This window comes from Naumovozyma dairenensis, chromosome 7 (assembly GCF_000227115.2).
Source record: "Naumovozyma dairenensis CBS 421 chromosome 7, complete genome".
NCBI classification, from domain to species: Eukaryota; Fungi; Ascomycota; class Saccharomycetes; order Saccharomycetales; family Saccharomycetaceae; genus Naumovozyma; species Naumovozyma dairenensis.
Window position 1 is genome coordinate 1,414,374 of NC_016485.2, and position 21,185 is coordinate 1,435,558.

At 33.9% G+C, this 21,185-nt stretch overlaps 10 protein-coding genes and 1 non-coding gene across 11 annotated transcripts; 6 read left to right on the forward strand and 5 right to left on the reverse strand.

Moving 5' to 3' along the window:
* Positions 1–167: 167 nt before the first annotated feature.
* On the reverse strand, positions 168–1,295 carry NDAI0G05700 (uncharacterized protein; the record flags this gene model as incomplete). The annotated part of the gene is made up of 1 exon (XM_003980180.1): positions 168–1,295. The coding sequence occupies one exon, from the start codon at positions 1,293–1,295 to the stop codon at positions 168–170; it is 1,128 nt and encodes a 375-aa protein (XP_003980229.1).
* Positions 1,296–1,381: 86 nt separating this feature from the next.
* NDAI0Gtrna3C lies at positions 1,382–1,453 on the forward strand. The gene has a single exon. It is a non-coding gene; the product is annotated as a tRNA-Cys (tRNA).
* Positions 1,454–2,554: 1,101 nt separating this feature from the next.
* Positions 2,555–4,396, reverse strand: UTP18 (Utp18p; the record flags this gene model as incomplete). The annotated part of the gene is made up of 1 exon (XM_003980181.1): positions 2,555–4,396. One exon carries the CDS (start codon positions 4,394–4,396, stop codon positions 2,555–2,557), a length of 1,842 nt encoding a protein of 613 aa, XP_003980230.1.
* A 1,136-nt stretch (positions 4,397–5,532) lies between these two features.
* Positions 5,533–6,423, forward strand: MPM1 (Mpm1p; the record flags this gene model as incomplete). The annotated part of the gene is made up of 1 exon (XM_003980182.1): positions 5,533–6,423. The coding sequence occupies one exon, from the start codon at positions 5,533–5,535 to the stop codon at positions 6,421–6,423; it is 891 nt and encodes a 296-aa protein (XP_003980231.1).
* A 210-nt stretch (positions 6,424–6,633) lies between these two features.
* DLS1 (Dls1p) lies at positions 6,634–7,257 on the reverse strand (the record flags this gene model as incomplete). The annotated part of the gene is made up of 1 exon (XM_003980183.1): positions 6,634–7,257. The coding sequence occupies one exon, from the start codon at positions 7,255–7,257 to the stop codon at positions 6,634–6,636; it is 624 nt and encodes a 207-aa protein (XP_003980232.1).
* A 312-nt stretch (positions 7,258–7,569) lies between these two features.
* Positions 7,570–10,143, forward strand: LAS21 (mannose-ethanolamine phosphotransferase LAS21; the record flags this gene model as incomplete). Its single annotated transcript, XM_003980184.1, has 1 exon — positions 7,570–10,143. The coding sequence occupies one exon, from the start codon at positions 7,570–7,572 to the stop codon at positions 10,141–10,143; it is 2,574 nt and encodes an 857-aa protein (XP_003980233.1).
* A 339-nt stretch (positions 10,144–10,482) lies between these two features.
* NUP82 (linker nucleoporin NUP82) lies at positions 10,483–12,687 on the forward strand (the record flags this gene model as incomplete). Its single annotated transcript, XM_003980185.1, has 1 exon — positions 10,483–12,687. One exon carries the CDS (start codon positions 10,483–10,485, stop codon positions 12,685–12,687), a length of 2,205 nt encoding a protein of 734 aa, XP_003980234.1.
* A 783-nt stretch (positions 12,688–13,470) lies between these two features.
* Positions 13,471–14,817, forward strand: BNA3 (kynurenine--oxoglutarate transaminase; the record flags this gene model as incomplete). The annotated part of the gene is made up of 1 exon (XM_003980186.1): positions 13,471–14,817. One exon carries the CDS (start codon positions 13,471–13,473, stop codon positions 14,815–14,817), a length of 1,347 nt encoding a protein of 448 aa, XP_003980235.1.
* Positions 14,818–15,234: 417 nt separating this feature from the next.
* YHC3 (amino acid transporter YHC3) lies at positions 15,235–16,515 on the forward strand (the record flags this gene model as incomplete). The annotated part of the gene is made up of 1 exon (XM_003980187.1): positions 15,235–16,515. One exon carries the CDS (start codon positions 15,235–15,237, stop codon positions 16,513–16,515), a length of 1,281 nt encoding a protein of 426 aa, XP_003980236.1.
* A 123-nt stretch (positions 16,516–16,638) lies between these two features.
* Positions 16,639–18,243, reverse strand: BIT61 (Bit61p; the record flags this gene model as incomplete). The annotated part of the gene is made up of 1 exon (XM_003980188.1): positions 16,639–18,243. The coding sequence occupies one exon, from the start codon at positions 18,241–18,243 to the stop codon at positions 16,639–16,641; it is 1,605 nt and encodes a 534-aa protein (XP_003980237.1).
* Positions 18,244–18,920: 677 nt separating this feature from the next.
* Positions 18,921–20,879, reverse strand: IKS1 (protein kinase IKS1; the record flags this gene model as incomplete). Its single annotated transcript, XM_003980189.1, has 1 exon — positions 18,921–20,879. The coding sequence occupies one exon, from the start codon at positions 20,877–20,879 to the stop codon at positions 18,921–18,923; it is 1,959 nt and encodes a 652-aa protein (XP_003980238.1).
* Positions 20,880–21,185: the final 306 nt, after the last annotated feature.

Consider the following 21,185-nt stretch of genomic DNA (forward strand, 5'->3'; position numbering starts at 1 on the left):
ATATATTCTTTTGTATGTTGAAATGACTGTCAAAGCCTGAATTCAAGACCCAATTACTGTACATTAGCAATCCGTAACTTTGTTCCAAGCTACGTGGCCGGCTGGAAGTTCACCAGGCCTTCACCTGGAGAAATACATATTACGCAAGCACCACCACCACCACCAGATTAGTTACCTACCCTTTTCTGAGGACAATCTCTGGCACTATGACCATTTTGGAGACAAACAAAACATAAATTTAAATCAATTGCAACCCTGCGTTTCTCTTTGTGGGTCAAAATGGGTCCTTGCTCTCGATATGAAACTGATTCATTTCTGGCACGTTTAGATTCATAGTAGTGAGTATGTTCCAGATCTGCCACTGTGCGTTTATGAAGAAACTGATCCCTTGGCCCCAATGGTAATAATGGTGAAGAAGCGTTCATCTCAGATGTTATTACAGGTTCTTCAAAAGATGTGTTTGCGGCAAATTCCTTTACTCTATTCATCATTTCTCTCAAAGTGACATTCTTCGTACCATGATGTAGCATAGCCCTATATATTACAGGGTTGACACCTCTTAAATACAAAGCAGCCAAAGCCTCATCATTCATCCAACCATCCGGTAAATATCTTGCCTTCTTAGCAAAATCATTACTGTACGCATTCAAGTCTCCATTGTCTCTTAGGGACAATAGCTCATCCAACAACCGATGAGCATTGATTTGGTTCCGATAATGATCCATGAATTCCTTCAGGACCTTCTCGAAATCATCACCCATGTCTACTTTAAAGACATTTTGTAACCAAAATCTTGCATCTCCAATGCAATTATTTATCAAGACAGAAATCTTATCAGCATCCTGCCGTATCCCTCCTAGTTGTAATTTCAACTTTAAGTCATCAACGAACTCTAACAATCTAAAGATAGATGCTGGTTCACCATCGAACTTGAATTCAGTTAAAATGTCACCGGGACGTGTCTTCGAGACTGAATTGTCCGTAACTTGTGTGTTGTTTGAAGATAAATTACCTGAGGAGATAATTGTGTTGCTCGTCTTTCTGACATTATGTTCAACTATCGAGCTGAAGTCAGAATTACCATTCCCATGCTTAGTTGTGTTGGTAAGCTCATAGGGGTTTTCAATGTCCTCCACATAATTGGCCATTCTTGAAAATGATAAGGAGTAAATGTTTAGTATGATATTCCAAACCGGTATAACTGTGCTGTAAATTTTTTTTTTTGTATCCAAATTAATATGTTTAATCAAAATACCGATTGATCGACTGAGATTATACCTTCGTATTCTATACATATTCAAGCTGGGGAATATGAATAAGGTGAACGCATAAATCTATCAGTTAAGGAAGGCAACTTCAAACAAAAATCTTAAAAATCTAAGCTCGTATGGCGCAGTGGTAGCGCAGCAGATTGCAAATCTGTTGGTCCTTAGTTCGATCCTGAGTGCGAGCTTATTTTTTTTGTCAATCGTTTGTAACTTGCCCGGAACGTCACATTCAATATTCTATCTAATTGAACAGTTGTCACGATTTTGTGATATATTACCTCACGATAATATATAAACCGCACTCTTATTTAACAGCCGAGTATAACTCAACTTACCCTGCACCTTGATCCTTTATAAAAAATTATAGACGTCTATGATATGAAATCTTTTACGTCTGTTATGACCAGTTTGGGTGAAGTTGTGTCCTTATTATCTTGATTACCTTGATAATGAGTTAGGAATCTGGTGTGTCTTATCTTTGATATTTCTACTTTTGAGAAATTTGAAGATAACGAATGCAATATCTACTATTCTATTATCTCTGTATCCAATATAAGCTCAATAGTTAGATCTATACCGGCAGATAATTATTACCAGTATCAAAACTTATATCTTGTAGCTCTTAAAATATACGTACACTAAGCTCGATGAATAGCAGATAATTATCAATCCTATGGATGTGTATTACTGTCTATCGGTGAGTAGTATGAGTAGTATGTTTATCGATGAGTATGTCTATCGATGAGTATGTTCCTTTCGGTGATGTGATGATCCTTTCGGTGAGGATCTGATGCGATGTTATGTGATGTAATGTTATGTGATGAGATATTATGTGATGTAATGTTATGTGATGAGATATTATTGTGATGGGATATAATATTCTCTTCTTTCTTACTGATCTAGGTTCCTAGGGAGTCTAGTTGTTATGTTTTCTTTTCTTTCTCTTCTATAAATAGAGCATCAAGATAACTTCTAGATTCAAAATTTTACCTATTTCTAATGTCTCTATATATATATATGGTATTCGCTGAAACTCATCGAACCCATTCAGAAAGCGATGCCATGGAAAATTTTCACTCGTTCACTTCGTTGGTCACCTTCGAGAAACGCGCCACGGAAAAGGCCAAATAGCCTAGAACGTGACAACAGTCCAGTTCAATGAAGTGAATTTCTATGTTAAGTGGGCGTTTTTAACTTTTTTAATTAATAATAATTACTTTTGGTTATTTATTCCACATATATACGTATAAATATGCACTTATTGCCATGGATCTTTGGAGTTTTGATCAATAATGATTTAATCTCCAAAGTCTTACTTTACCTTGTTCATTACCTACTGCTAACATTTCACCACTAGGAGAAAATGTTACACTTGTAACTTTACCCAGCGGCGTACCACTTGTTGGCCAATTTGCGAAAACAGTACAACTTGGAAGATGAATTAATCTTAGGGCATCTTTAACAGCTCTTGAAGCCATACACAACATTTGGCCATCTGGTGAGAAAGTCAATGAAGAGATAGAAGTAGTCAATTGATCTAATGACGCTACTGGAGTTGTGATTGTGTTATTTTTCTTTCTATCATATATGTTTACAAACCCACTCTCACTGCCTATAGCTAACCATTTATTACTTTGAATCTTGTTATTATTACCATTTTTTGTTGTTGAAAAGAAATTATTTGAATTAGTACCACCACCTACTTGAATTGTTGTAATCCCAACACCACCTTCATCTTTCCATCTACGCAATATTTCACCATTTTTATTTAATATAAATTCCCAAACTTCACCATATGTGTTAGTAGCAATCAATATAGTTTGGAACTTGTTACCTGATAATGGTTTATAATCAATACAGAAATCAACCAATATACCTTCAATTTTACAACCGGTCAACCAAAGTCCCGTAGTGGCATGGGTTATATTAATCCATCCATTATTACCTTGTAAAAGGATTATACCGTGCGTTTCCTTCGTACTAAAATTATAATAATGACCTAATTTGAATTTTTCGAATGATCGTTGAGTTTCTTCATGACCATATAATCTTGAGAATTTTTCCACTTTAGCCATCATCATTGAGGAGGAGGAAGAAGAAGCGGATGATGATGAGGAAAGATCCCATGAATGCATGTAACGTCTTCTACCACCTGTGAATATTTTTTGTTCTGAATGAGATGGTGTCATGTAAAATGTACAAGTTTGTATTGGTGTTCCTTTTAAGTGTAAACTTGTCACTAGGTGATTATGTTTACCGTCGATGTGATAAATTCTTAATGTTTTATCATACCCACCTGTTAATAATAATGGTTTTGTTGGATGGAATGATAGGGATTGGATTGCTGAATGAGATGGATGTGATATATTTGCATCTTTTAGACGTAATATATCTAGAGTCTTTGGAGGTAATAATTTTGAGATTGAAGTATCTTTGTAATTGTAGGTAGTTTGTAAGATCTTGGAAAGTGCATGGACATCACCATCGATTGCTTCTTCTATATCATTATTTTCCTCCTCTGATGAATCTGCGTTGTCTTCTTCATCTGATATATCATCGACCCATTTTGGTCTTGGATATATTTTTTCAAATTGAGCTCTTAAACGACGAACATAATTTTTACCATTAATTGAAGTTTCTTGATATGAAGTTCTTAATTTTTTAGTCTTGTTTGTAGTCATTATGGAAATATTCAAATTTTCATCATCTGAATCTACCCATGCGTTTCCGTCTTCGAAATCGGAATCGGAATCCTCTTCTTCACTACTTTCGAAATCTGATTCTTCGTCGATATCCATCGCATCATCATCCTCATTGTTACTAGAGTGACCTTCATCAACGAAGAACAATTGATCATCGTTAACATGATCCATATTCTCTTGTTCTTCTCCCGCCTCGTTCTGATCATCATCGCTTCCATTCCCGGTTTCTTCATCACCGTTAAATATAGCGACATCATCTTCATTCAAGAAATCCAAGTTGAAGTTAGCTAGACTAGATTGGAAATCTGAAGTATCACCAAAGACTAATTTAGCTAATAATTCTTCTTCTTGATCAGGTGGAGGGATTTCATAATCCGGGTTATTCCTCTTCATCATCGGTGTTGTTGTTGTTGTTGTTGTGCTCATTGGTCTGGTGTGGTACGATTGCACGAAGTTTCTAGGTCAGTACGCTACACTGTTATAAAAAATGGTGAAGGACGGGGAGTGGTAATGGAATGGTCATTTATTCTATCTGCTATCGTTATTGGATTAGCCAGAGAGGCATTACTTAACTAACTAACTAACTCATTTGCGATGAGCTCTTAGTGTTTTGCAGTTTTTTTTCCAAAATTACATTTTTTTGAGGAAAAAATTTTCGGGCCATCCGTGGGGCATCCTGAGGGTAGATAAATAGATTAATATGCATAAAGGATCAAACAGAATAACAAACAAACAATCGAATTAACCAGTGAAGAACAAATAGTCCATGCCTCTTCGAGAGTCGCAGATCACACTAGATCAAGTCAAGTGATTTCAATTTGTTTCTGCTTCAGGGGATCGTCTCTGTTTCCTGTCGAGCCCTGTTTTTTATATGGATAGATCTTATCTTACGCATCACTACCTGTAAATCAAGCATGATGCTAGTAGTATATATATATATATATATATGACAAAGAGGAGGTGACAATCGTTCGTTCTCTTCAAATAGAGTGGAGAGATGTATAAGGATACAAGACAAGACAAATATGAAATATATACATGTGTTGTCCTTCTATTTCGAAAATATGGATTGGTTGACCGCCATTTCCCTACATAAAGAAGAACTGCTTTGTTTGTTTGTTCATTGAACAATAATACAATTGATAACTCATCTCTTTGCTTATTAAACGTAGTAGACGACATAAGTTCATACAGGAGAAACAAGACATATATGCAGAATATTATTCAGACGCTAAGAAGAGAGAAGTCTGCTTGTGAAGGATATATGTAACATACATTCATATATACATACATACATTTATGTCTATCTTTTCCTTACGGATCGCAAGGAAATGTAAATTGTGAAATGTGATAGCGTCGCTAGTGAAGGGGAAGGGGAAGGTCCAGTCTTTTATAAGAATAATGCCATTTCATTTGACGTTACCATCTACGTACTTAAAAAGCGTCAGTTACAGGATTTATATCAAGTTACCTCATATGTTCCCTTTAAACTTACAACAGATAGAGAACGGTACACACAAACACAAACACAAACACACTCACACTCACTCACACCTCTTGCTATGGGATTATACAACAAGGACACCAAAATCGACAATACTACCACTCAAAGATGGGTATCTCAAATAGATAAAGATACTCGAGAAGACGTAAACAACCCCTTCTGGGACATGTTCTGGAACCTAGGTGGGGCATCAGCAGACAAAGTCCTCCACCCCAGAAATCAACAAGGTCACCTACAAGAAGAGGAAGGTCGTGTCCCATTGACTGATTCATTAAATAGCGTCTGGCAAACTGTATCACAAGACCTCTCAGGACTATTGAACCCCGGTAATCTGCTTAACTTCCAAAGAAAGAATGGAGCTGTCCCTACGTTGTCACAATATGAACATTGTAAGAATGTAGACGGATTGTCTGTATGGAATAGGTTTGGCCAATGGCAATGTTTGTTCCCTGCATCTATTAAGCCTGATGATATTCCTTTGAACGCTATGGGACAGGGTAAAGATCCTTATTTGACTAAAGAGATCGTTATGGGTGATAAGGATCATAAATTGGGGTTATATTTCACGGAGTTTGGTGATTTCTTAGATTGGAGATTACAAATGAGTAAATTAGTTCAAGAGAAAAGACTTCAAGAACAAAAAAAAAGTTCACCAATATCTTCTTCCTCCCTTACACCAGAAGGTTTGATGTTAGATTCTTATAATGATCATGGAATGAATGATGATAAGGGGAAGAAAGTCGTTGGAAGAGCTGAATTTATTCAATCTTTTGACTCAACCGATGAAGGTAAAGGAACTATTAAAAAATTCAAAACCTATTATGATGATGGTAGTGTTTTGATCAAATCAACAAAGATTAAACAACCTATAAACAATGAGAGGCCTCAGGTTGAAACATCAGAAGATCTGATACCTGCTTCCAAGGATGATGACGAAAGAATCTGGTAGGAATAGGGAAAATACATTACACATGCACATATATATTTACTATTCTTAATTTTTTTGTCCTTTTTGTTTCTTTAGTTTGGCCGGTTCGTTTGTTCGTTCACTTCAGAAAGATTAGTCTTTCTGTTTAGTTAAATATACAATTTTTTATGTAAATAGTTTAAAAGAATAACAAATTGATTCAAATATATATATATATACATCTATGTATTTCTACCCCTGACTACCCAGTATTTGTGATTGAGGCAATGCCGTCGTATATCTTACTTTATTTTCTTGTACCAAATCTTTCAAATTTTTAGTCATTGGTATCAAATCACCAAGAAAATGGAAGGATTCCTTGGATTTCACAGTAGTGGCAAAATCATTATAAGTTAATCTAACAATTTGATTTTCTTCAAGTGCTTCATCTCCATCACTTTCCGTCTCTGGTTGTTGCTCAATTTCCTGCCTCGTCACTGGCATACGATGGAAGTTTGCATTTATCATTGATTCCATAGTCAAAGTCTTTATAAATAGTTCAGTAGCAAATGCTGTCGCTATATATGCTGAGTCATCTGTATCCATATATTCTGGATCATTCTTTGCAATCCTTTCTACTATATCTACAGATAAACGTGGTTGTAATTGTTCAAAATCTTGATCATTAGCTTCATCATAATCATTATCATTCCTAATCTCAGATTCAACTTCATTCCTTCCCAAGTTTTCTTCGTTTTTCACTCTAACTTTAGGTTGCATATATGTGGATGATGAGGATGGTCCAATTAGTTCTAAATCAGAATCCAAATCAGAATCACTTCCCATATTATCAATATTTATTGTTTCCACACTCATTTTTCTTTGTATTGTTAACTACCGCACACAGAACAGTTTCCTAATGTCACACAAAATATTTCAGGGCCTTGTAAGCATTATCCTTTGACTCTATTATGCATAGAACGTTAATGTTATGTAATTTATACCAAGATTCAATCCATATATACTTTCTTCAAGATATGCGAAGCGCTGACATTATATAGTAATAGTGACAGTTTTAGATATGTACAATGATAAATAAATATACAAAAGGACAAGCACAAACAACCCTATTACAATCATTTCCATAGAGAAAAAGAACCTTGTTCGAGGAATTAATAATCATTACAAATGCTTAAAAGGTTGACACTACTGTTAACCCTACAAACCCTAGCGTTATTCCTCTTTGCAACAGGATTTTTCCCTCAAAAGACAGTCATAAAAGGTGATTCTCAATTCCAAATAAATGCAACTCTACAATCACAAACCCGTCCCACTTTCAATAAACTTGTCCTCATAGTGATAGATGCCCTTAGATCAGATTTCCTTTTTGATTCTCAAAAATCACATTTCCATTTCGTCCATTCTCAATTAAACAAAGGAACTGCATGGGGATTTACTGCATATTCAAACCCACCTACAGTAACTTTACCACGCTTGAAAGGTATCACTACGGGATCCACTCCTAATTTCCTTGACGCAATCTTAAACGTCGCCGAAGATGATATCTCTTCGACGTTGGAGGATCAAGATTCATTGATAAAACAATTCTATATGCAAGGCAAGAATTTGAAATTTTTTGGTGACGATACATGGTTGAAATTGTTTCCTCATCATTGGTTTAGTGAATTTGAAGGAACCAATTCATTCTTTGTTTCTGATTTTGAAATTGTGGATAAGAATGTTACTAGACATCTTCCTGAACAATTAGCTGCTAATGATGCAGATGTTTTGATTTTACATTATTTGGGGTTGGATCATATTGGACATAAAGATGGGGCTTCTTCGAAATTTATGAAGCATAAACATTTGGAAATGGACGAGATTATTAAGATGATCTATGAAAGCACACAGTACTCGAACGAGTATGATGATAATACTTTGATGGTAGTTATGGGTGATCATGGGATGAATGAAGTTGGAAACCATGGTGGTTCATCTGCAGGTGAAACATCTGCAGGTATGGTTTTCTTATCTGAAAAATTAGCTAAATATTCTACACCACAGGAACAAATGAACTTCGAGGTACCTCTTTTACCAAATTTGAATGAGGAAGGACAAAACAATTTCCAGTATTTGAATTCTATTCAACAGGTTGATCTTGTTCCAACTCTAGCCACTTTGTTTGGCTTACCCATTCCTAAGAATAGCGTTGGTGTTATAATTCCTGAATTTTTACAAATGTTAGACCCTCAAATTATTTCAACAAAGATTAAAGAAAATTATAATCAATTACTACAATTGTCAAAGAAATCAGCAAACGAGTATGAATATAATTTTGATTCAGATTTAGATGTAAATCAAGAAATTTTGCAAAATGAAATGAAAAATATTCAAAACGAATTGACCAAGACAGCTACTAATTACAATTATAACCTATTAATTATTGGTTACTCCATTTTAGTCATATCAACATTATTCACATCATTATTAATATGGAAAGATTATTCAAAGAAAAATATATTTCAATTGATACCAATCACCGTAATATCTATCATGTTAGGTGTTTCCACTTTTTCCAGTAGTTTTGTAGAGGAAGAACATCAAATTTGGTGGTGGATCACAACAGGATTTATTACCGTTTCTTTAGTATCCACTTTAACACTTCAAAATGGATTTTCACCATTGAAAACTATCTTGTATCATCTCATAATCTTCGGTTGTGCCAGGATCCTTCGTGGATGGAGTAATAGTGGACAAAAATATATTTACGATCATGTATTATCAAATGTTTTAAAATCACATACAAATATTCAATGGTATTTAAACCTGTTGACAATTCTTATCATAGGATTTCAAAAAGATTCCACGTCAAACTTTTTCAAATTTACTATTACATTTTTCCTAAGTGTTTTATGCTTCATATATAAGGTTAATTGGGCCATTGTTAATAATGAAAATGTTCCAGATTGGTTTTATGCTTCCACATACGAAGCTTGCTCTATATTGATTGGACCCACTGCAACAACTTTCCAAGATTCATTGATCCCCATGGCTAACCTTTTCTTGAAAGCAATTGTAACTACAATAATAGGAAGAATAATATATTCCAAGATTTTCATTGGGAAAAATAATAAGGATAGTTTGTTAATTCCCGATATTGTTAAATATATTAAACTACTTTTAATTTTTGAAACATCTTCAACAAAAATATCTCAATTCTTAATATTTGAGATCATCAACCACATATGGCCAAAATTATTAAACTTAGTAAAGGACACCAGCGACAACGACATTGCAAATAGTATTGAATTGAGTTTGATCCCACTTATATCCTTAATCTTACAAAATTTCACATTTTTTCAATTTGGTGGGACGAATTCGATTGCAACAATAGACATTTCCAACGCATATCATGGAATATCAGAGAATTATAATATTTATCAAGTTGGATTGTTTATGACGATATCAAATTTTGCTCCATCGATATATTGGACCATAATCACATGGCCAACCTTATACAATAGCACCTCTATTACAAACAAGAATAGTAAATGGATAATATTTGCTTCAAATAAGTTGCCAATCTTGTTTTTTAATTGTATCGTCGGATGTTGTCTACTAGCCTCTTGCTATATCCTGAGGTATCATTTGTTTATTTGGAGTGTCTTCAGTCCCAAGCTTTGTTACTTCTTGGGTTGGAATTTATTCATGAATTCCATCGTTGGATATATTGTTGAAGGATTAATTGTTGCATTAGCTTAGACACATTTATATATATACCTATATTATAGGTGCTATAAAAGATTGATAGAACAGTTTATAGACGTACATTACCATATATTATTACTTCCTTCTTAAACACTTCAAGTTCATTTTTGTCTTCATATTCCCATGCATTTTATTGAAGTAAACGTTATGAAGATACCTACCTAAGGCGCTTATATCAATATTTTCCAATCTCTAGTTATAACAAAAGTAAAGAAAAGATATCTACGTACGTTAGAAGAGGAACGACTATAAGCAAAACCACCAAAGTGGCAAACGAGAATACTATACTTACGATAAAAAGAGATAGAACCATTAATCAGCTCGCTTCTCGAAATGTCTGACAACTTCTCTCCAATTGCATCTCACCCAATCTTTGGAACATCCATTATCACCAATGAAGATTCTCAAAGATTCTTCTTCACTTCCCATCAAGGAACTAGAATGGTCCTATTACAAGGTTGTATCTTGAAATGGTGTAATGTCATAGATACGACATACCATTCCATGAAAGTAAAGTCCATTTTTAACAACAAACGCAAAATTATTGATGTTAAATTAAGTGAATCTGGTGATTTCTTATGTATCTACACTACCAAGACAATTGATATACTTGAAATTCCATGGGGGTACGAAAAGATCCCAGATGAATTATTATCAAAATTTCAACCATTTCATTACGATATCTCCTCTTCCACCTCTGCTTTATCATCACCTAGTGATATTAAACAAGTCCTTTTCCATCCAAAATCATATCACGAAACTTGTTTAGTTATTCTCTATGAGGATTCCATCATTCAATTAATTGATACCACTGCATCTACAGAAACAATCACTATTAATCAACCCACTGGAACATTAGGTGTGGAAACAAGAGTCATCGATATTGAATCCATCTGTTTCGACAAAACAACTGGATTGATTCTTTATGCTTTGAGTATCAGTGACGGCGGTGATATTTACGCCTTATATCCATGTTTACCGACTCGTTTAGATGTTTCTAAGAAAGAAGTGGACTTATTGCTGCAAAAATCTATTGTACTTTATGATTCTTTGAAAGAAAATATGTCAAATGATGTTAAAAGGAATGTTATCAAACAACTTCAATTCGCTACTAAATTACAAGGTCAATTCTTAGAACAATTGAAAGGCGAAAAAGATGAAGAAAGAACAAGACATGCACAGAAAGATTTGAAATTGATTTTGGATGTTGATTTGGAGTATAGATTGGTTAACTTCCAAGGACCGTTCACCATTTCACCTTTCCCTAATGAATTATATAGTGCCACTGCTAAGGAGAGTCAATGTATGAAAATCAATGAAAACAATGAGCTATTAATAATGACTTTCGATGACGGGAGTGTGGCGCTTTTATTTAGAGATTTGGAACTCACAATGTCATGGGATATTGCCAATTATATTCATGATAACTCATTTGCTCTAGTTGAATTAATTAAACTGAAACCAACTGATATAGGCAGATTAATCATCTATCAAGATAACTTTGGTAAATTTTTCCTTTTGAGCGATGATGTTATCATGTTAGTACATACGAATTCGTGGTCAGACAAGTTAGCCAAAGCTATCGATGATTCTAATTTGAATATTTTATCAGAAATTGGATTTGAAAGCGAAATTACTTGGTTTGATGTTATGGGCAAATTCAATAACTGTACACCTTGTAAATATCATGGTAAAGAATCCATTATATTCGTGTCTTCAGATAATGTCTTTGTGGAAAACCTAACGAAGAAGCATTCTATGAATAATATTAAGGGATCATCAACTTCAAATTCCAATGAGGAAACCGCGGAAAGTGAATATAAAGTAACTTTCAAGCAACCAATTGATGAATTGATGACATTAAATGAATTATTTCAAAAACAATGTCGTATGCCATTTAGTAAGTTAATTAAACCAGAAGATAGACAAATTGAATTATCTAATGAATCGAATGAAATACAATTAGAAATCCTGACAGATTTATCTAAAGAATTAATTACTAAAATCATTGATGGTCAAACGTTAGGATTCAACCTACATAACAGGCTGAAAGAACAACAATTAGAATTGACACGACAATTGAAACATACTCAAATTGTCTTTGAAAAGCAAGATTGTATTAAGAATAAGAATAAAGAAATATTGAAGAGATGGAATGAACAATTAAATAGATCAGTGAAATTAACTGATAGATTACAAAACTTGAATGAAAAATTAATCACTATAAATGACTCACCAAATTTATCTTCGTATCCAATTACTTCAGTTGAATTAGAATGGTTTAAAGAAATTAGAAACCAAGTCCATAAGTTTAATTCATTTGTTCATACCCAAAGAGATGCTAATGAAGAGCTTTCATTCTTAAAGAAGGAATTAGATCGTATAAGTAATGATGTTACATCTGTAGTAGATGAGAAATCCAAGAAGGAATGGGAGGAATTACGTGCCATACTGGAACAAGATTCCAAAATTATTAAAGAATGTAACATTGAATTGACAAAGACGACGGAATCTATGGCTGGCATCGGCTCTAAATAAATTACAATATCATTTCCATGAATACATATAGCTGTATATTAGGAATTAGATCCCATGATACTTAAGCATCTCTATAATATAATAATTCTAATTATACCATCTATTAATAATCCTCGAGTTTGTTTTCTGAGTCGACTATGTTATTAAAGATCTCTAGAAAATGGGTTCAGGCCCTATCAAATCAATCTGAATTATAGACAGAAGGTGGATATTTACCCTTTATTTATTGAGTAGTATACCCTACTAGCTGGTTGCGTCAAGGTGTCTTCTGTATTTTAGACGGTGTGAAGGGGTGTAGTTGGAGAAAATCAAAGAATCAATTTCAATCCCCAAATTTCCAGAAAAAAAGGAAACTTAGTGCGTCCAGTAGTGCCCTACAGGTGTTTCTGTGGGAGTTAGGGTAAATACCATACCCAAATCTGTTAAATTGGCTATGGGGCATATAAAAACAGGGCTTTATTGAAAATAAATGTCGCCGGCCCTGAAAACGGAAATTCCTGAGATCCGTCGATTGAAAACTGTGGTGGCGCTAACAATGGACTGTATAGAAAAGTGATAACAAAAAAAATGACATACAAACGAAAAGTGGAAAATTTAGATAAGTTGCTCAAATCAAGAGAAGTTCAGGATGACTCGTTGATTCGATACGACATCCATATACTTGTTGACAAATTCCTGATTAATAACAATGGGATCTTTATATAAATAATATATATATATATATAGTAAATAATATATAACATCATTGGTTAAAGTTCAGCAAATATATATCATTATTTCTTTATGAACATCAACAAACTCATCTCTAAACGCTCACTCAAGACAATGGCAGGAACTGGTAAAAAATTCGAATTCACTCCAAACAAATATTTCACATCAAATACTTCTAAAGATGTTTGGTCACTAACAAATGAAGCTGCCGCTCAAGCAGCACAAACTTCCCGCAATAAGGATCGTGAATTAATTAATTTAGGTCAAGGTTTCTTCTCATACTCACCACCACAATTCGCTATCAAAGAAGCTCAAAAAGCCCTAGAAATCCCATTGGTAAACCAGTATTCCCCAACAAGAGGCCGTGCCTCCTTGTTAAACTCATTAATCAAGTTATATAGTCCATTCTATGGCAAAGAATTGAAACAAGAAAACATCACTATCACAACAGGTGCCAACGAAGGTATTCTTTCATGTCTCATGGGGTTACTTAACGCAGGAGATGAAGTCATCGTCTTTGAACCATTCTTTGATCAATACATTTCCAATATTGAATTGATGGGTGGTAAAGTCGTATATGTGCCAATAAACCCACCAAAAGATTTAGATCAACGTATCACTGAAGGTACTGAATGGACGATTGATTTCGAACAATTCCGTAATGCAATCACACCAAAGACTAAAGCCGTCATAGTCAATTCACCACATAATCCTATTGGTAAAGTATTCACGAAGGAAGAGCTAACAAAATTAGGAGAAATATGTGTGGAAAACAACGTCATTATCATATCTGATGAAGTCTATGAATTCCTTTACTTCAATGACTCATTCACTAGAATCGCTACTTTATCACCAGAAATTGGTCAATTAACTTTGACTGTGGGATCAGCTGGTAAAACATTTGCTGCTACCGGCTGGAGAATCGGTTGGGTCATTTCTCAAAATCCTGAACTTTTGCAATATGTATCAAAGGCACATACTAGAATTTGTTTCGCTTCACCATCACCATTACAAGAAGCTTGTGCTAATTCTATTAATGATGCGTTAGAATCTGGATATTTCGAAAAGATGAGAAAAGAATATGTTCAAAAGTTTAAAATTTTCAATGCTGTTTTCGAGGAATTGGGATTGCCTTATACTAAGCCTGAGGGAACTTACTTTGTGTTAGCAGATTTCTCCAAAGTGAAGATTCCAGAGGATTACCCATGGCCTGAAGAAATCTTGGATAAGGGGAAAGATTTCCGTATTTCACATTGGTTAATCAATGAATTAGGTGTTGTTGCTATACCTCCTACAGAATTTTATATTAAGGAGCATGAGAAAGCTGCTGAGAATTTATTAAGATTTGCTGTTTGCAAAGATGATGAATATTTAGAAAAAGCTGTTGAAAGACTAAGATTATTAAAGGATTATTTATAGAAATGAATGTAAGTAGCTATATTTTTTTTATTCCTACTTTTTTATACAATATATTCGAATGATAGAATAAATGAACAATTATGATATTGATTTTATCATCTTTATGTTTCTAACTGTCCTAACGTGGTTAAACTGAAGTGTCGCTTGTAAGAGAAACAGACCCCAATTGAATATTTCGCTTATAGATCATTTATTTTTTTCGTCTATAAGCCTGAATGAAACAAAACATAAACTAAAGGACTTAAAGGAACTCGAGGTATCTCGAACTTATAAAACGGAAGATCACATTTGAGAGTAGATCCTAATAGCCATTAGATATACACAAAAAAAAAGGGTTTTTTAGGAATATAAAAGCCTTAATTCTGCAATACTCAGTTTGCACATACAGCATTCATGCTTACAAGGCCACATAAGTAAATGGTACATATTGAAGCCAATAAGAATACTCATATTTATATTTATTTTTGGATTTTTGGACTTATTAATAATGTCCTTTATGTCGTCATTTTATCAGCTGCTGTGGATATAGTGGGCCCTAAATTACCTAAATCATTGGTCCTATTGGCAGATATTGTCCCTTCCTTATCGATCAAATTGACAGCACCATTCTTTATCGAATATATCCCTTATAGAACTAGAATTATCTCTTTAATCCTAGTAAGTTGTCTTGGCATGTTCATGGTATCATTGAGTAATTTAACACTCTGCATTATAGGAATCATCTTGGCCTCAACCTCTTCCGGATTTGGTGAAATAACTTTTCTTCAATTAACACATTATTATAAGGGAGCTGCATTAAATGGATGGTCATCTGGAACAGGAGGGGCAGGTCTATTCGGAAGTGGTGGTTATATGTTATTGACGTCTATATGGAAGATACCTATCAAAATATCATTATTATTATTCTCTATCTTACCATTCGGATTCTTACTTTATCTAAAATTAGTGGCAGATCATCCAATAAATGATCGCTATGAAGCTATATTAACTAATATTTTGAGGGACGAGAATGAAAATAATGATGGTGATCTACCATCTTCCAATATATCCATCCCAGAAAATGAAGACGTTATGTTTTTGACACATGAAGCCATTTCCCCAATATATTCTTTCAAAGATCATGTTAGAAAAACTTTGTTCAAATTGAAAGAATTGGTGATCCCATACATGCTACCTTTAACGTCAGTGTACCTTTTTGAATATTTGATCAATCAAGCAATTTCACCAACTTTACTTTTCCCATTAGATCCCACAGAAAGAAATTCTAGCACACCTTTTCTCTTCCACAAATATAGAGATATTTATGTCACATATGGTACATTGTACCAACTAGGTGTATTCATTTCAAGATCAACAGCGCATCTATTTAGGTTGAAAAGGTTATACTTGTTATCATTCCTTCAGAGTTTGAATTTTATCTTGGCAATTTTACAATCATGGTATTTCAAAATCAAAAACCCATGGATAATTATGTCCTTGATCTTTTATGAAGGTTTGCTTGGTGGTTCATCTTATATAAATACATTTTTGAATATTCATGATGAAGTTGAACCAAGTAAGACAGAATTTGCCTTAGGTTCAGTATCAATTGCAGATTCCTTTGGTGTATTTTTGGCGGCTTTAATTGGGTTACAATTAGAGCCATCACTGTGTCGACATCAAATTACAGATGGCAGACCTTGGTGCCAAATGGAATAGCAAGAACAACGTAACTGTATTCAAATAAAAGCCATATCCCATCCGTGGTTTTTAAAATATATAGTATATAAAAAAAATCTATATGATACTTTTACAAATGATAGTAAAAAGTATATCTCCATATCATATACTAATGCGTACACCTTCTAACAACTCTTCAACTATCTTTTGGTCCTTGTCACCACTATAAACAGTAGATAGAATTCCGAAACATTGAAGTAAAATCAATTTATCTTCTTGACTCACAGAATTTTCTTCCTCTTGATTGAAAATATATAATTGTAACGTTTTACTCGTTTCAGTGGTACTATTGATTATATTTTGATAATAGGGCAATACTATAGAATCTCTGAAACATTTCAATAATAACATATCCGTGGAATACGTTCTACATAGTTCGTCATTGCTTTTACCATTACTTCCTTTTTTCTTACTCTTATTTTTAAGTTTGGATTTTTGTTCAATGATTCTATTAAAGGGTAAAAATATAGTCAATATATCATAATAAACTTCTTGATAAAATTTCTGCCAAATGATGCATAATCTTTTCAACGGATTATTCATGATATATTCATTAGAATAATTAAAAATGATCTCGTTCTCAAATATGAACAAAGATGAGTTTAAAAATTCATTCAATTCTGACCAAATGAAATTCAGCGTATTAGGCAACTTATAATAAAATAAAAGAATATTATTCAAATCTTCAATTTTGATTCGTGAGTTCCATAACCTTTTATCCCTGAAAAAATCAACAATATAATTACAAAAAATGTACCAAAGATTACCTGAAAGTATTGATAATTCTTCAGATGTAAAGTTCTTATAATTTGCTTCCAACGATGGTAAATGTCTTAGTAGATCTTGCAACATGTATTCAGGATTAGTATCTTGTGTTGGCGATACAGTATCATTGACAGGTAATGCTGGATTGAACGAATAAATGGAATGGTTGGAGTCCATTACATGATCAACTCTGGAATTGTGAATATATAGAGATTTTGACGTCCCCTTACGTCGTTCGAATGACGAATGTAAAAATTTACCCAATGAATGAGGAAGTACAGGTTCGATGTCGACTTTACGCTGGTTTCTAAAGGGTTTGTTGTGTGTAAATATTTTATTCATTAATTTACCAAAATCATATTTCTTAGTCAATATACCTGACGTTGTTGATGTAATTGATCTATTACTTGATGTGCTACTTATCGTTGGAGATAACTTGGTAAGGTCAGGTTTTTTCAAAGTAGTACTACCATTCCTATTTAGACTAAATATCGACATACTTTTCTTACGAGTGAGATTATGACCCAAAAAAGATATTGAAGATGAAGATGATGAAGTGGAGGATTGTGACTTTTCAATTGGAGACAAGCTTTTAAAACCATTCTTGCTTGATGTGGATGGAGAAGTTGATAAAGTTGTCGACGAGCTGTTGTTACTGCTCAAAGTATTGGGATTTGTGTTGTTGGTTTTGGATATTGATCCTTTATTGGCGACTCCATGGAATATCGATTGAAACCCAACGTGTGATAAAAGGGGTGTAGGACTTGACACTGTTATTTGCTGAGAATTATCGTTCAGAACTGGGTCATCATGAACCAACATTTGGGGTATTATGATATCATTATTAGTTGAATACGATCGTATGGATTTATTTTCATACGAAGCAGCTGATATTGAATTCCGTTGAGAATTTGAACTGGGTGGTATTGAAGCAATGTTCATATTAACAATGCTATTGCATATTGCATGACTGTTTGTAGAGAGAAGCAAGCGGTACTTGGAACTATAACCTTGAGATTTCCCTTTATCTTTACAAAAACTTTAATTGAATACAAAGGAATATTTTTCATATGCTGAACTGCATTCGAAACTTGTCGCTACCGAATATAAGAAAGTAATGATATATAGTCTACTAAGATATACAAAACAGAGCAAAATATATAGAGGTAATATGGTTTACCAGACTGGCGATCAGACAAATTCAAGAAGTATTGTGAAATAAATGTCATAGTTTTATGGTCATCGTATGTTATTTAACGTCAGCTTACATATTGAATTATTAGAAAAAATCATTCTAAAGTATTTTTGCTGGAATAATTTGTATATAAATACATACGTATTTTGTGTACTATATCTTTTATGGTGCTGGATCGAAGGTATCTCAATAAACAGTTACAAATTCTTGAACCGATGCTTTAAAATATGGCTTTCTTCAGCAGCTGCCGGCCTGTCTCTTCTTCTCACCTTCACATAATTTGTAGAGAGCTAGAGTGTACGTATTATATGAAAGTGGTATTTACGAGATAGTTTCTTTATCTTTTTTTTTTTACAGAACTATTTAAGTCTTCTAATTAGAATATATCTGTATAAAAATAAAGTAGCGTAGGCTATATCTGGAATTAAATTTGTGTTAAAAGCCATAACAAGACTACCGACAAACCGATCAACGCCTTTAAGTTTGTTCTTGTTGGTGTTCCTGAATACATCCCATATAAAAAGAGTGTAAAATAAACGACATGTACGTTTATCTTGGGCAAACAGATAATGGAAATTGTTAGGAAAGTTACAACGGAGAACTTCAAATTGACTCCTGAGAAGTAATTCGAGGATTGATGGCTCTGGGAAGGTGTATGTGGAGCCGGTAACGATAACAACTGCTCATTGATAGAAAACATTGGTAGTTGTTGATGATCGTTCATTATTTCTTCAATTATTTTTTCATCTCCATCATCATCATCTTCTTCACTTTCTTCGATTATTTCATCATCAACTTCGCTAGTGTTTTTATTAGACGCATTTTCAACTGGTTGTTCCAGTATACTTAAATTGTCTTCATTATCGAAGTTATGAGCACTTCCATCTTCATGATTCATCAATAGACTGTCTAAGAGATCCTCCACTTCTTTTGCGGTGGGTCTTGTACTGACAGAGGGTGATAATAGAGATTCCATTAAGTCAAAGATCCTGTGGTCAATTGGCAGTAATTTTAAGGATCTATGTTGTTCAAGCATAGCTCTTTTATTGAACTTGAAACTCTTGACCTTCTCTTTTAATTCTGGAATATTTAGTTCTGAATTAAAGGGCAATTCACCAAAAATGATAAAATAACAAATCATCCCTAGAGAATAGATATCTGCAGCATACGTATATTCGTTATAATCTCTTCCCATTCCAGTGGCAACACGTTTCATTGTATCGGATATTATAACTTCAGGTGCAGTAAATTCTAATGTCCCAGTGGCACCTGTACCGATTCTTGCTTCACCTTCCATTTGGCTTTCTCCCAAATCACCAATTACAACTGTAGGAAACTCTAGATCGTCTCCTTCTTTATATTTTTGTAACAGTAAACAATTGGAAGGTTTCAAATCTCTATGAATGAGCCCAATGTCATGTAATTCATGTAAACCTCTTGCAATATCTCTCAGTATCGATATAATTTGTCTAGAGGATAACCCCTGTCTGTGATCCCCATCTAGGCTATTATTATTATTCCTTCTGGCATCTCTTTTCAACCTAAATCGTCTCTTTCTTTCTTCAATAGATTCCAAATTAGGAGCCTTTGCAAAAACATCTCTTTCTATGCAATCCTCCAAATTCCCACCTTCACAAAACTGTTGTAAAATAAATAAGCATGGAATCTTCTCAGGTTCTAATACTCCCACCTCAGGAGTAGCACCAGGAACCACACCGCAAGAATCATCCATCTCAAGCCAAACATGATTATAAGTGATCAAATTGGCACTCTTATGAGTCAATGAACTTAAAGCCTTCACTTCACGTATACATTTATTGAACCATATCATGTCATTCCCTATGGGGATTTTCTTCAAGGCAAATATACCCAAATTCGTGTCACCTATTTTGTGCACTACTTTGAAGACTGAACCTCTTGCCCCATTACCTAATAATGATAACGTTGTGAAAAACTTATGGAAATAACCCGGTATGAATAATTCTGGTGGAATAAAGAAGCTTTTATTATTGTTGTTCTGTATTTGTTGTGGTGATGTTTCGATATCTGAGATTGATGATTGTGAAATAGTTTGTTTATGAGTGGATTGTAATAATTGGAAATATCTTTTCGGGAGCTTGAATCTTGGAGTAGATGGGAAGTTGGAATCTTGATTGATTTCCGTACCACATTGGGGACAAATATATGAGGATAAGGATTCCAGTGGTCTTTGATGTATATGAGTCCTCCTTGTTGAATGAGTAGATCCGTATTGTGGCGGTGTTGTCGGGACTTGTTGGAAATATGATAATTTCCCTGAGATTGGATTCACGATCAATAGAGAGTTTGATGTTGGATCACTTAGAATCAATGAATCATCATCTCTATAGGGAACTAAACTCATCTTTGATTGAGAGGTAACCGTAATTTCGTTGTTGGTTTCTAAAACTAGCCTTTTTGATCTATGTGTATGTGTGTATGTTCTTTAGATTTACTTAATTTAACTGAAATATATACCCTTAATGGCTTTTTCAGATCTACAGTTTATAGTTAATTTATATATTACAGCGAGACTAAATGTAAAAATGTCAGATGAGCTTTTCAGAAGAATAAATCAATAAAAAAATAGATGCTGTTTATATGATAAGCACCGGTGTTTAGGAAGGTACATCGAGCTAATCTATAATGCTAATGATAATATCGCTAGAGA